Below are 13,142 nucleotides of genomic sequence, written 5' to 3' on the forward strand. Positions count from 1 at the left end.
TTACTGCACTATCAGAACTGCTGGCATCAGACCTGCTGTGATTGTGTTAGAAATTAAGCAAAAATACTCTGCTAGAGGATTAAAGTTTGTGGGGCAGACAGTTATGAAATTCTGATTTGTTTTTACCTGATATTTGTAATCAGCAGGTTTTGAAGCAGCAGGATGATGTTTGTGTGTGTGGTGGTGATGCAGGGTGGTATTTGTGAAGCTGTGGCAATGGGCCATAGGTGACAGCATTGAGAGTGCCCCAGGGGAAGTTTTGTTATGTTTATTGTTTGCTTTGGTGATTTTTGTCTTTAATTGATGCAGAGAAAGACCATAATGGTACAGTAATTTACCAAGTTAGTGAATTTTGTTTTAAGATGGAAAGAAAAGGCCTTTTGCTTCTCAGCTTTTTTGAAAACTAAGTCCTTTGCATAATCCTGAATATTTTAGGGCCCTCAACAGATTCTTTAACCCTGCCTGGTAACTCCAGGAGTCTGTTCCTACCATCCTCTGTTGAAATTTTTGTCAGTTTTAGAGACACTTTTTCATGTTACTGATGGAAATATGATGGATAAATGTTATCTTAGATATTCTAAGAATGAAGCCTGATTTATATATAGAAAATTGTTCGCTGCTGTGTGCAGTTGTGGATGGCTGTTTTCTAAATGAAATGGAGATTTGTGTCTTTTAAGAAAGCTGCTATATGGAGTATCTCCGCTGGAAATTGTCACAGGCAATGCTTCAGTTCATTTACTTAAAATAACTGGGGAAAAAATCAATCTCTGAGTATTTTGAGGTTTTAGTTTGCTACTGCATCATCTGGCAGTAACATGTAGATGGCATGACTCCATTTGATCCTATCTGTTGTCTATGGAGTGTTTTGAGATGATTTTTGTACATCATCTGAACTTAAAATATTTATGTTTTTCTTACTTCTGTACTGTTCCTAATATACCAAAATTAATCAATGCAGAGCTTAAAAGATGCTTGAAGATCCTTTTTTTTTTGTTTAAAAGTCTTTTAAAACAACTCTAAACAGCTCAGTCTATACTTACAATTTATTGTGCTATAAAACCTCTGACCTTTAACAAGCATCAACAGTCTCATAAAGAGAAAACCAATTTTTTTCCCCAAACTATTGATTTCCAATTGACACAAAAAAGCATATTGTTATTCTTATTCCATTTTAAGGCCTTAACACTAGAAATGAGGCTTCAGAGAATGATGTAATAACAGATGATGATTCTTCAGTTATTTAGGACTGTTTTTAATAAGAGAACTGTTGCTATTTGGTAGTTGAAAAGAGATACTTTGGGTCTGTGATCTGCCTGACATACAGATAAGTATTAAACAGATTATATGGTGATGCAGACTTGTGCTGTGGGGTATTGCAGCGTGCATTTTCTGGAATTGTGGAAAGCTTTCTAAAGGTATAGTTAAAAGTGAGTGAAAAATTTGTGTGAAAATAGTGTGTGGGATATCAAAAGGAGCTGATAAAGGATGGTGGGTGACTATGCAGGTGAGGAGATAGCGAGGGCAGGTTTGGGGATTGCTGGCAGTTGTGGGAGGGTGCTGCTGTGGGCACATGGACACAGAATTTTCTAAATATGAGCCCTAGAGATGGCTCAAGAGCCAGGAGGAGTTTTTCTGCTGTCAGTTGGGTTTCTCTGAATGATGAAAGCTAAGCCAACAAAATCTTCGTCAGCATAGTTGTTTCTACAGAGCTTTTGCTGGTACAGCAATGTCATGTGAGAAGGGCATTCATTTTTTCCCTCCCAAGCCAACAGAACTATGCTAGCAAAAACTAAAGATATGTCATGCTGTATTTCATAAGCATTTCTAAATAGTTCTTTCCTCATGCCTTTGGACAGGCATGTTCTTTGGGGGAGGAGAGGCTTAGCCATTCAACAGATGGATTTTCCACTAACCTAATGCTCTGCTCTCTCTGAGGTATGGCATTTTGGAAAGGTTAATGCTCTAATAGTGCTCAAGCTGAAATGGCTTTTGTCTGCCAACGTATGTTACTCTGTGCAGATGCTTGCCAGGAGACAATTATATAAAAAATAGTGTTCAGTGAACTGTTTTGAAGTCTGTCTGGGAAATTATTTTTTTCTTTCTCTCTCTAAAGCTACCCAAAAAAAGTGAGAATAGATCCTAATAGAGCTACAACTTTAAATAGTATATAAACCATTTAAGATTATTTTTGTTACCTTAATGAGGGTGGCCTAACCACAGAGCTGTGTTTTATAATAACAGTATGTGAATGTTAGCTAGGCTGATTTTCATCCACCACAGACTGTTCAATGCTAAAACTGTCATTTCATCAGAAACCCTGCAACTTGGACTTCCATTGTTCTTTGTGTTGGGTAGCTCCTCTAGTCAAAACAAGGACTGTAGTGGGATTTTTTTTTTCCTTAGGTAGTGTCCTAGTATGCCCAACCTCTTCCTTTTCTAAATGGTGGAAAGGGCAGTACCTGTAGTCTGCCAGATGTAAGGTGCTTCCAGCTCACCATTGAAAGAACCCTTTGTCATGTTCCACTGTAGCAGGAGCTACATCCAGAGAACTTTCATTTACCAGAGGAAACCAAAGGTGTTTACTTCCTTTGATGTGCATAGCTCTGATCATTTGTATCAAAAGTGAAGTGCAGGAAAGAAACTAAGAGGAGAATGACAGTGCTTTGTGTAGAATGGAATAGCTGAGCTTCCTGGGGACCAGAGCACTCTGAAGAAGCACTGGGTAGTGGCAGATTTTTCAGGTTACATTTCAAATTTTATTTCTTCAGTTTATGGCTAACAGATGGCAACAAACTCCTGATTTCCAGAGATATTGATAGGAAACTGCAGTATTCAAACATGTAGAATAAAAACTGCTCTAGTCTTGCTTGTCATGAAGTATCTTATTCTCATTTATGCAACTACATTCCTGTAGGAATTATCTTGTTATTCTTTGTCATTGTCAGCTCAGTGTTTCCATTGGATTCAGGAGTGAACTCACAGGAGAAGGTGAGGCAAGATTAAAGAGCCTTAGAGTATTGCTCAGAATTTAAAATATAAAAGGAGGGGGAGGGATAGTTGCTAATAATATACCTTGGCTTCTCACATGCCTATTCCTGTGAAAGGTGTCCTCTTTAAAAGCCTGTCAACTGTCTTATGAGCAGGGGTAGTGTCCTACCTTAGGCCCTGAGGGTGAAAAAGAAGGGCACTATATTGCTCTTAGAGTGAGAGGTTGTAGCATTCAAAACATCCCAGTAAAGGAAAGAAGATGTTTAAGAAGACTGGGGACAATTTCAGGTTTTGTTTCTCATGTTCAGCATTACGGATGCCCAAGTGACACCCTGTGTACTGAAGTGTGTGTAGGTCTGGAATGGGTGTTTGCCAGGTGTGCTCTGGTGCTTTGAGGTTGTCTCTGCCCTTCCTTCCTCTCTCCAGGCTGTGCAGGTGAGGGGAGGTGGGGTGGTGGTGCCTTGGCCCCAGGGGTGCCCAGCTGTGCCCTGCACTGGCAATGCCAGCCCCTGTGAGCTCAGGGCCTGCCTGGAGGGAGGGAGGGAGTGTGAACCTGTGCTCTGCTGCTGCTGGAGCAGCTCCTCTGACACAGGGACAGGACAGTAAATGGGAGAGCAGATCACTTTGGTAAAATTGCAGCAAGATGAACAAGCAAGAGCTGGGACAGCCTTTTATTGGGTTCACATTTCAGGGGTTTTCCCTCCGATTTGGAGAAAGGTTTGTTGAGAAGTCTGCAAATGGCTTCTGGTGCATTTGGTTCTGTTTCTGTCCAGTTAATTTTTTAATATCTACACTGGGTAGTAGGACATAATGTGCACAGACGGTGAGATGCATTCTGTCCCTAATTAATTTTTGAAGAGATAGAATAACTGCACATTATACTTTTGTATTCTGATTTATCATACTCTTTCTTTGAAAATCTGATTACTGAGTACCTTGGTAAATTGAATCAAATAAGAACTATCTTCTAATGCTGATGGAGTAAATAGCATTTAGTCACTAACTGATTAATGTAGAACTTCAAAATCTGTGTAAATAGCATCATCAAGAAAAGCATAAATCTTTAAGAGTATTTAAATCATTGCAGCATGGATTCACTTGTATAGCATTTCCCCATAAACAAGGATAGGGAGTCTTTTAGATTCATGCTTCAAAACGGGACCAATTTCTCATTGGTTTGATTCTAATAATTGTTTTAATAAAGATCAGACCTGTACAATATCAGAGTTCAGTAGGCAGGCCAGGACTCTTTGCTCCCTAGTAGGTCATTTAATGGGTCTCAAACTTCAGCCATAAGGTGACATGCAGAAAGCAGGAGTGTGTTGACTTTTCTGGAAAAAGGGAGCAGCTGCCTCTGCATAATTCCAATTTATATTTCTGATAATTTTACAAAGCTGCTTTGAATTTTTTTGTTAAATGAATGGCAATCTTAATATCAGCTGCTACATTTTTACAGGTGCTGTGTAGTATTTTTTAGGAGCCTGGGCCACTGAGACACTAGTTACTAGGGAGAGCAAAATTGCAGACCCTGGCTTTTGGCTCTTGGATCATCCCTGAGCACAGCTTGGTCTGTTTGTGGGCAGGAGAATTGTTGTTCCCTCTGGAATCCTCCCTTGCTTTCCAGCTAAGGATTTTCAAGGTTGTGTGGGATTGCTTTTGTTTTTTCTCCTTTATCACCTCGGGCACTTTCCTCCAGTCTTTTTCTCACTTCTGCCTTAATGAAAGTTTCCCAGGAGGAACTAATTTGTTCCAAATATAGATGTTTGTCAGGTTGTCCACCTTTTGTCTCAGGATTCGTCTACAGGCTCTCAGCTCCCAGATAACAACATTAATCTGCACCTTCTCATCACTCTGAGTCGGGCTGGTGCTGTTGAAATGCCCTCACTGGAAGCACTGGGGCAGAGCTGAAGGTCACCCCTGTAGAAACAGCTGTACAGCTGCTGCTGTTCCTCCTGGGCCTTTGTTCCTGCTGCCCAGGGCTCCCATAAATGTCCTGTGCACCCCCATAGCTCGTTAGCCCAACAGAACCTGCCCTTGCCAAAGAGCTGCACGGTTCTGGGTCGCTCCTCAAGGAATCACACCATGGATAAGTTTGATTTAAGTGTCTGAAACATCGGTCTGACTTGCCAAAATTAATTGTTACCAAGAGCTGTGTGTAGGTAGTGGTCCATGGGATTAAGCAGTAGCTGGATGCAGTAATTCTTTTAGTTATACCCACAGTTTTTATTAAGACAATTTTGATTGATACCTTTCTGCTTAAGGTATAAACGTTTTCCTCTTTCATCCTACCAAAGAAACATGTAACTTTGAGTGTTTTCAGTTGGTGGGGAGAGCTCTAGTCAGAGGAACCTTGAGATTATGATGTTAATATAGATTTGTTTATATAATTGAGATGGAAAAAGCTCTTGTTGTGCAGGTCTCTTATATGAATTTTCAAAGATCCTTTTTCCCAGGAAACATCCTGACTTTTCCCAAAAACAACAAAGCACTTCCACATCCAAGAAAGGTTTGTACCACTGTTATGTCAAGGGTAAGACACAACTTTTCCCACTTTGTGGGATTCATCTATCGGTTCTTCCACTTGAGCTGTGGAGGGAGTTGTTGTACAAAGTGCTGTGGAAGTTGTGGGGAGAGGCCAGTGTTTGGTGTTTGCAGGAATTCTGTTGATTTATCAGTCAACAGAAACTTGTTTTAAAAAATAAATATTCACATTACCTTTCCGTGGACAGTGCATCCACTTTGCTTGTTGAATGTAGATTTTTTTCACCCCCACCCTTCTAATCCAGTTTTCTGCCCTGGATTTAATTGTAAGTTATTTTGACAGCCATTCCTTGAGAATGACAACAATAACAACAAGTAAATTTAAAAAATCATCTTCTTTTACCTTCTTTTAAAAAGAAAAAGAATGGATTTCTTTTGTCATGGGCAGTGCAAAGCTTCCTATCTCCAGCTACACTGCCAAGGAGGAGTTGGAACTCTTGATGCCTCTTAGAGAAATTGGATTGAGTAGATCCTCTTCCCAGAAATATCTCTGCTCATCACAAGTCAGTTTAGTGGGTTTACATATGGTAATTTTCAAGTCAGCACCCAAAATGAGGGATCCAGAGGTTTTTCCATGTATCAAGATTCAGAGGCTGCCATCATAAAACTCAAGAATTACTTTGCTTAATCTCTTGGGGTTTTTTATGACTTATCCTCTAGGCTGTGCAAAAGAAAACAGTAAGAGCACAGCACTGAGCAATTTTCTGATCTGACTGCAAAGCTCATGTCTGTGCAGTACTGGGCATCCAACACATAGCTGATGGTAACACTTCCCTCTGAAAAAGGAGAGCAACTCCATAAACAAAGTGGTGACCACTTGTCAGAAAGAGGATTACCAGAGTTCAGGGTGATTATTGGGGTCTAATGTTGCTAATATGATGAAGAAGAATGTACATTTCAGTGCTGAGGGTGAAGAACATAGGTAAGACATTTTATCCTCCACTCTTACATGCAAGTCCTTTTATTTCCTGTCTGCTGAAGTAGGTGTCTATTTTTGTCACCTACAAAAAAAACTAGAATCAGAAGTGTTTCTTTCATGAGACGTTGTGAGCCGTTTGAGCTTTTAATTGCAAACACAGGTAATGTTCTGCCCCTAATATTCAGTCCTTTCAACTCTTAAGATAATTTTAGGGCAGAACCTCATTTGTGCCCTTTTATTAAAATATGCAAATACTATGTTGGTCTGTATTTCAGTTGAGTCCAAAGCCAGTGCTGGGATTTTGTTTCAGTTAATCAGTTTGCTTACCAGACCCTATTTTTTCCCCAAAGAGCAGTCACCTCCTAAGGACTGCCTTCTTGCTTTTTTTTCTCCTTTTACCTGTCCTACATGGGACACAAAAAATTAACATCCAACTGTGTGGGAGGGTGAAAGAGGTGGGATTCATAAGGATGGGCTGTGATTTGCTCCCCCACTCAGTCTGCAGCACATAAAATTCCTAAATTCCTTAAATCTTTTTTAATCCAGTCTGTGGAAGTTTAGAAACTAGAACCAGATTATCTCAGCTATGAAAATTTGCTGAATTAGAATAAACTTCAGGAATAGAATGTTATCCAGGTACTTAAACTCACAGATGTGGATCACAAACACAAGGTTGCATTACCAATCTCAATAAATCTATAGCTGGTATTATTTTAAAAAATGAGGTAAGCATGGATTCATTTTTCTATTCTGTGTGTTTTGCTGCTAGTGTGAAGCACAGGGTTTGGCATTTACTCATAGATGCACATATGGTGATTCCAGTTGACTCAAAATAGCTCCATTCTATGAACCCAAAATTGAGATATTTTTTCGTGTGAATTGGAGCTCTACAGCTTTTCCTCAGTTCTGTCTCTTCAACTGTAGCACCAAATCTGCAGGCTTTAAATCTGTCTGATGGAAAAATCTGTTCAGAAGAAGTTACAAACTAATTTGCACTTAGTTTGTCATAGGAAATATAAGGACTTTTCTTGTGCATCAGTTTCCTGGATTGACCTAAGCAAGCGAGGATATTTGCAGATTGTGTTTTGGTAACTGAGTGTGCTGATATGTGGTTTTTAAATGGTGCTGCAAAGGGACAGGAGCTCTTAGTGTATTTGAGAGAATTAAAGAAAAACTTCAAGATGTTGATTGCTATTGCTATGTTTGTGATTTGTGTAGGAAGTATTAATTAAATTACACTTGCTTTGCAATATTATATTTGCAACTGGACATAAATGTTTTGGGGTTTGTTTGTTGCTGTCTTCAGCCTGTGCTGTTTTTTAACATTTATCTAAATATTGTACAAATTACATGTCAGTAAACAAAGTGAAACAGCATCTCTATTCAAGCTTTGTTTACTGTAAAGGTTCTGAGCCTCTTCATGAATTTTATAGCAGCATCTGGATTGTCTGGAAAAGCCACCTCAACAACCAAACAATCCTGGATATTCTTTGTTGCATTTTTGTATCTTTTTATTTCCAATTTGTTCTTTCATCTCTAATCATTTTCCCTCCATTTGAGTAAATAGGATCTCTTTCTTTTCCATGCAGCAAAGGTGTCTGTAGTACTTCATCCCTTACCAAACTGTGTTTCTTCAGCTCTGGAGCAGTTGTAGGCAGGCTGTGATCTCCCCTGGGAGGGAGAGGAGGCCCCTGGAGGACCTGAACACCACCAGATGTTCTCAGGGCTCCACTGGCTTTGCTCTGGCCTGGGCTTCAAAGGTTTCCTTGGGGCTGGTACTTATTTCTCAAATATGTAAAAGAGGGAAGATGGAAAATCATCAATTTTGCAAAAATGTGTAAATCTTCATTCCAGGGCAGTTATTTTCTTGAACAAAGTAAAGCCATCTTCTGCAATTCCAGTTGCCCAAAATATGGCTTATGGATTCTGCTCGTAGATTAACTCCAGCAAAGAGAGTAACCCTGTTCTGCTGACAGATTTGAGAGCTTTCATGGCCTGTTACTCCTCCACACCTGCTGGGCTGCATATTTCAGACTCTTTGGGAAGATACCTGCGTGTTTATAAAAACAGAGTTTCAGGAATGCCAACAAAATGTTTATTATGACTACTTGTTAACTCTGTAATGCAGAAATGTCCTGGATGTCCAATGAAGCTGTTACTGCTGCTAGATAGAGCAAACAGGATGGATATGACAAATGCTGATTTTTTGGTTTTTTTTCAATTTTTTTCCTAAAATGACTATTTAAGCTTTTAAGTGTTACCATGTTCCATCTCCCCTCCCACAGCAAATAAAAGTATCATGCATTTCATCTGTTGATTTTTCAGGCATTCAAAAGGGATGTTCTTGCTGATTCAAGACCAAATAGTTCTGTCCAGGACTCTACACTGGGGATAAGGACATGGGACTCCTCCTGCCAGATTCCAGATGGTTCATCACAACTGACATCTTGGCTGACAACTGTGAAAAGGATCTTCGGATTTTTCTATTTTATTTTTGTGGGAGACCACAATCCCCAAACTCTAGGACATATCAGGTACTAAATCAAACACTTCAGTTTTTCCATATTATTGGATTGTTTCTTGTTTCTTATGAAGGGCTTTAGGCATTCAGATCTTACTCTCCATTTCTTGTAGGAAATGGAACATCCTTGGTTTTGCATCTTGCAGTAGCTGAGTAATGACAAGGAGTTGTATTTATTATTTCTTATGGAAAATTTGGGGTTTAATCATTAGTTATCTTTATATAATATTTTTAATTATTTTAAATTGTAATTGCTGATCATTGTTATTATCCTAATTACCAAATTGGGTTTTTTTCTTTGTTACTTTTGAGAGAATGCTTAATTTTATTAAGACTGGTTTTGCTGCAGTTCTAGGTAAGATAATTCCTGCATTCAGAACTTGTCCAGTCAACAAGGAAACTTAAAAAGTTGATTAAATTTATGGATGTTTGCACACTTGGGGCGCTATGATTCATCTATTTACTTTCAACTCCTTTAAAATAAATCTATATGTAATTTTCTTTTCCTTTGAGAAAATCTTGCCTTGTTTCTGTTGGAGCCTAGTTTGATTTGGAGTATCTGATTGTTCAGGTGTTTATTTTTAAAATGTGGAAGAGAAAAACTGAGTGTTACCCAACAGTGTATCTCTTAATTCTTGTTTGTGTAGATGTCTTCTGTTACAGACCACTGATAAAAGTGGTTAAAAAGCAATCACTCCTTCTAACACAAGGCAGGAAAAATTATCATAGCAGAGGGGGAATTCTTTTTGCAGCAAAATCATGTTTATTTTGGGTAGATGTTTAGGTATGGGTGGCTTTTTAATTAATTTTAAATGACTCAATAATTCACTTTTTCTTTGTCCTAAAGGTTCTGTATTTCTTGTAGAATTTTAAAATAACCTTTTCTAATGAGGATGTCTGATATTCTTACTGTAAAAGATGAAACTGATGCAATGAAGGGTTCAGAAGCTGAATTTAAAGATACAGACACAGTTGAAAACCTAAAAAAATCAGGAAGTCAGGAACAGATTGAAGTGGAAAAGGATGAAAATTGTCCTGATAACAAAAACAATATGCCGGTAAGAAGCTTTTCACTTTATTTTTCACTAGTATATCACGTTAAACACGTCTGTGTCTCATTGTTCTCCATTCTCTTGATGCTTTTATGTTTCTTTGGTACAGTGAAGAAAACTTGGTTGGTTTTAGGGAAGCAAATATGATGATTATTGCTTCCTCTCTCCTCCTTTGCCCCACTTCTGTTTATACTCATGTAAATATGACTCAGTCATTTTTAATTCTTTGAAGTAGATGAGGGGTTTTGCTGGGAACCAGAAATTTGCCTGTATTTGTGTTTCCCTGAGTGCATATGAAGTCTATCATTGTAGCAGAACAAGGAACAGCTTTTGCTGCTGCTGAATCCTGACAGAATTTGGAGCTGGCTGTGTGTGCTGAGTGTTGCTGCTTTGAACAAGGTGCTGCAGCTCAGCCAGCAGGGGTGGCCAGCCCAGGGCTCTTGAGCTGTTGCACTTTACAGCTGGCTCAGGTGTGAATTTTCCAGCAGAGCTGTTCAGCATAAGGATGAAGTAATCAGCTGTAGGTAATCCAAATCCCCAGGAACCAGAGGGATCCAGCAGCTCTGGGTGCTGCCCCAGCCACCTGCAGAATGAGATGGGGAGCATCATCCTGCCTTGGTGGGCAGCAAATACTCCCTGCACCTTCCCTTCTCTGAGCTTCACTGCTTGACAGCTTTGGTCAGTGAGTTTTAGGTAGGAAAGCTGAGGCAGTTCCTTGTGCACACACTGCAGAGCTGAGGTATATAAATGGGTGGTGGCAGAAGTGAAGTAATTGTAAGGAAGTTGTGGCATGACATTTCAAGTGAGAAGGAGGCAAAGCAAATAGTGTGGAAGTACCTTGTGTCAATGGAGAACATGCTGATAAGGAAGGGTTAGGAATTTGTGGCAGCAGGTTTTATACCTCAGAGATTTAGGTGTGGGACAAGAGAGCTGCTCCTGCCTGAGGCTGCTCACCTGGGCACTGGGGACTGTCAGCAGCTCATGTGAGGGCAGGAGTTAGGAAAGCAACTGAACATTTCTGACATGACCTACAAAACAGGCCAGATTTGTAAAAGCAAACACAGAAATTTGTGTTTGGGAAAAGCTATAGTTGCCTATAGGAATTTTGTGTATGTGGGTTAATACTAAACAATTTTTTAATAGAAATCTTGATTGGGATCTGAGGGATCTCTTATGGGTTGCAAAAACAGGCTAGTAGCTTATTAGATTCTTGTTATTGAGATTTGAGTAAAAGGTTCTTTGGGGAGTAGTTTTGTTCAGGACTAACAATTCAATATTCCACTGAGTGAAGTAAGCTTTATCTGCTATGTTAAATTGCTTCCAGATAAATCTTGCAGACCACTGCAATAACAATTGTTTTACACTTTAATATCTGCTGGCTTTATTAAGGCTGCCATCAGTGTAAATAGATAATTTTATGGAAAAATAAATCCTTGAAATGAAATACTTCTCCTGTAACATGAGAAATAACTGCTACTGAAAAGCTGGGAGATATTATAGCTGAACTGATATTTGCTTTAATTAATGCAATATTCTAGTAGTGAGCCTTAAAAATTAATCTATGGTTTAGTTATTTTCATACAGTTCAGTAATTTGGAAAAATCTCATTCACATTTTCTCATTTAACAAATGTTAGTGTGGAAATGTCTATGAGACTCAAATGGCAAATAAGAAATAAGCCTTCCTGCAAACAACTACTGCTGTCTCATCAGAGTGCAGAGGAATGAACCTGCCAGTGCTGCCAGAGGCTCTGGCTTGGCAGGGGGTTCATTGTTGGGTGCTTGTTCTGGAGCAGGAGCTGGTGGCTGAAGTGATTATCTCACATGCACTAAATGAACTGGACATTGCCTGGGGAAGGCTGCTGGATGAAACAGCTCTGCTGTCAGTGTGGTGTCCAGGAGTCTCCATCAGCACCAGAACATTGCTGTTACAGGAGCAGTTTGATGAAAAACTGAGGCTGAGCACACAGATTTCCAGAGTGGCAGGAAGACAGGTACCAAATGGAACCTGGCTGCTGTGAGCAAGTCCTTGTAACAACTGAAATCAGCAGGAGTTGATGGCCCTTGTACTGTGGAGGCTGCCAGTGCAAATATATAGGGTTCATATTTGAGGATTTCTCATTTAGAGCATGTTTTATGCTAAACTACAAACTAAAATGTGGGGTTGTCCATAGTAAAGAACCCTTATGGAACAGTAGCAATCAGCAAGTTTTTAACTAATTAATGGTTAAACAGTTTGACATTTCAGTGGACATAGTACCTGCCATTAGGTGCATGTTAAATGTTACTGTGGTGGTGGGAAAAAGAGCAAAGAATTTGGTGAGAAATGTTGGAAAATATTATCAGAAACTTCCTGGAATTTGTTGTGTGCTGCTGTTTACTAACTGAGTGCATCAGAGGATGGGTTGGGTTTGGCTCTCCTCCCTGGTGGCAGAATAGGTTTGGTACCTACTGACAAACTCCAGTCACATTCCTCACTACAGTTATCACTTCATTTTTGACTTTTTTACAGCCAAGGAAGAAACAGACTGTGATTTTTCCTCTGTCTAAACTTGGCATGGGTTGAATTCAGGCATGTTTCTGGAACTGCACAATTCAGAAACCGATGGTTATATTTTGAAATGTAACTGTGGTTGTAAATTCCAGATTATTTGGAGGTTGGGCATTAATAACTGTTTGGCTGCTGTGTCTGCTATTGGAAGTACAATGTGAGGAAAATACCTAATTAGAGTACATGGCAAACACTCCCAATTTCTTTTAGCAGTGCAGAAGCAGTGTTATAGATCCAGAGAGCATTTCTAAATTGGCATGTTTGCAGTGAGGTTCCAGTCATTTAAATGGCACTGGAGACAAGAGGCACTGTTAGGAAAAGTATTTTCACAGAAATCATATGCACCTCAGCACTATGGTGGCTTTTGTGATCAAAAGGGTTTTGGTTCACCAGTCTCTGCTGTCTCCCACCTGTTCATCTTATCCAGGCCAGGTCACAACAAATGAATTCAGATTCAGATGGAACACAGGGTCTGTGTTTCCTCTGTCTCTGGGTGGTGAAGACAAATGGTGTCATCCACTGTAAGACAAAGCTGCAGGAAATACTGAGAGCAAATTAAAGATCCTGGATT

General features: G+C 39.5%; 1 protein-coding gene across 13 annotated transcripts in view; it reads left to right on the forward strand.

The window, feature by feature from the left end:
- R3HDM1 (R3H domain containing 1) overlaps nt 1-13,142 on the forward strand; it is a 77,439-nt gene that overhangs the window by 19,311 nt on the left and 44,986 nt on the right. For 11 of the 13 annotated variants that reach the window (XM_033064774.2, XM_033064771.2, XM_033064776.2 and 8 more), the window contains 2 exons: nt 8,774-8,982; nt 9,817-10,027. In XM_033064774.2, the coding sequence (XP_032920665.1) occupies nt 9,857-10,027 (171 nt within the window). In that variant the 5' untranslated portion in view covers nt 8,774-8,982; nt 9,817-9,856. The remainder of the gene's footprint in view (nt 1-8,773; nt 8,983-9,816; nt 10,028-13,142) is intronic. The other 2 variants (XM_033064775.2, XM_033064777.2) reach the window with 2 other exon arrangements.

Source organism: Catharus ustulatus, chromosome 7 (genome assembly GCF_009819885.2).
Source record: "Catharus ustulatus isolate bCatUst1 chromosome 7, bCatUst1.pri.v2, whole genome shotgun sequence".
Lineage (NCBI taxonomy): Eukaryota > Metazoa > Chordata > Aves > Passeriformes > Turdidae > Catharus > Catharus ustulatus.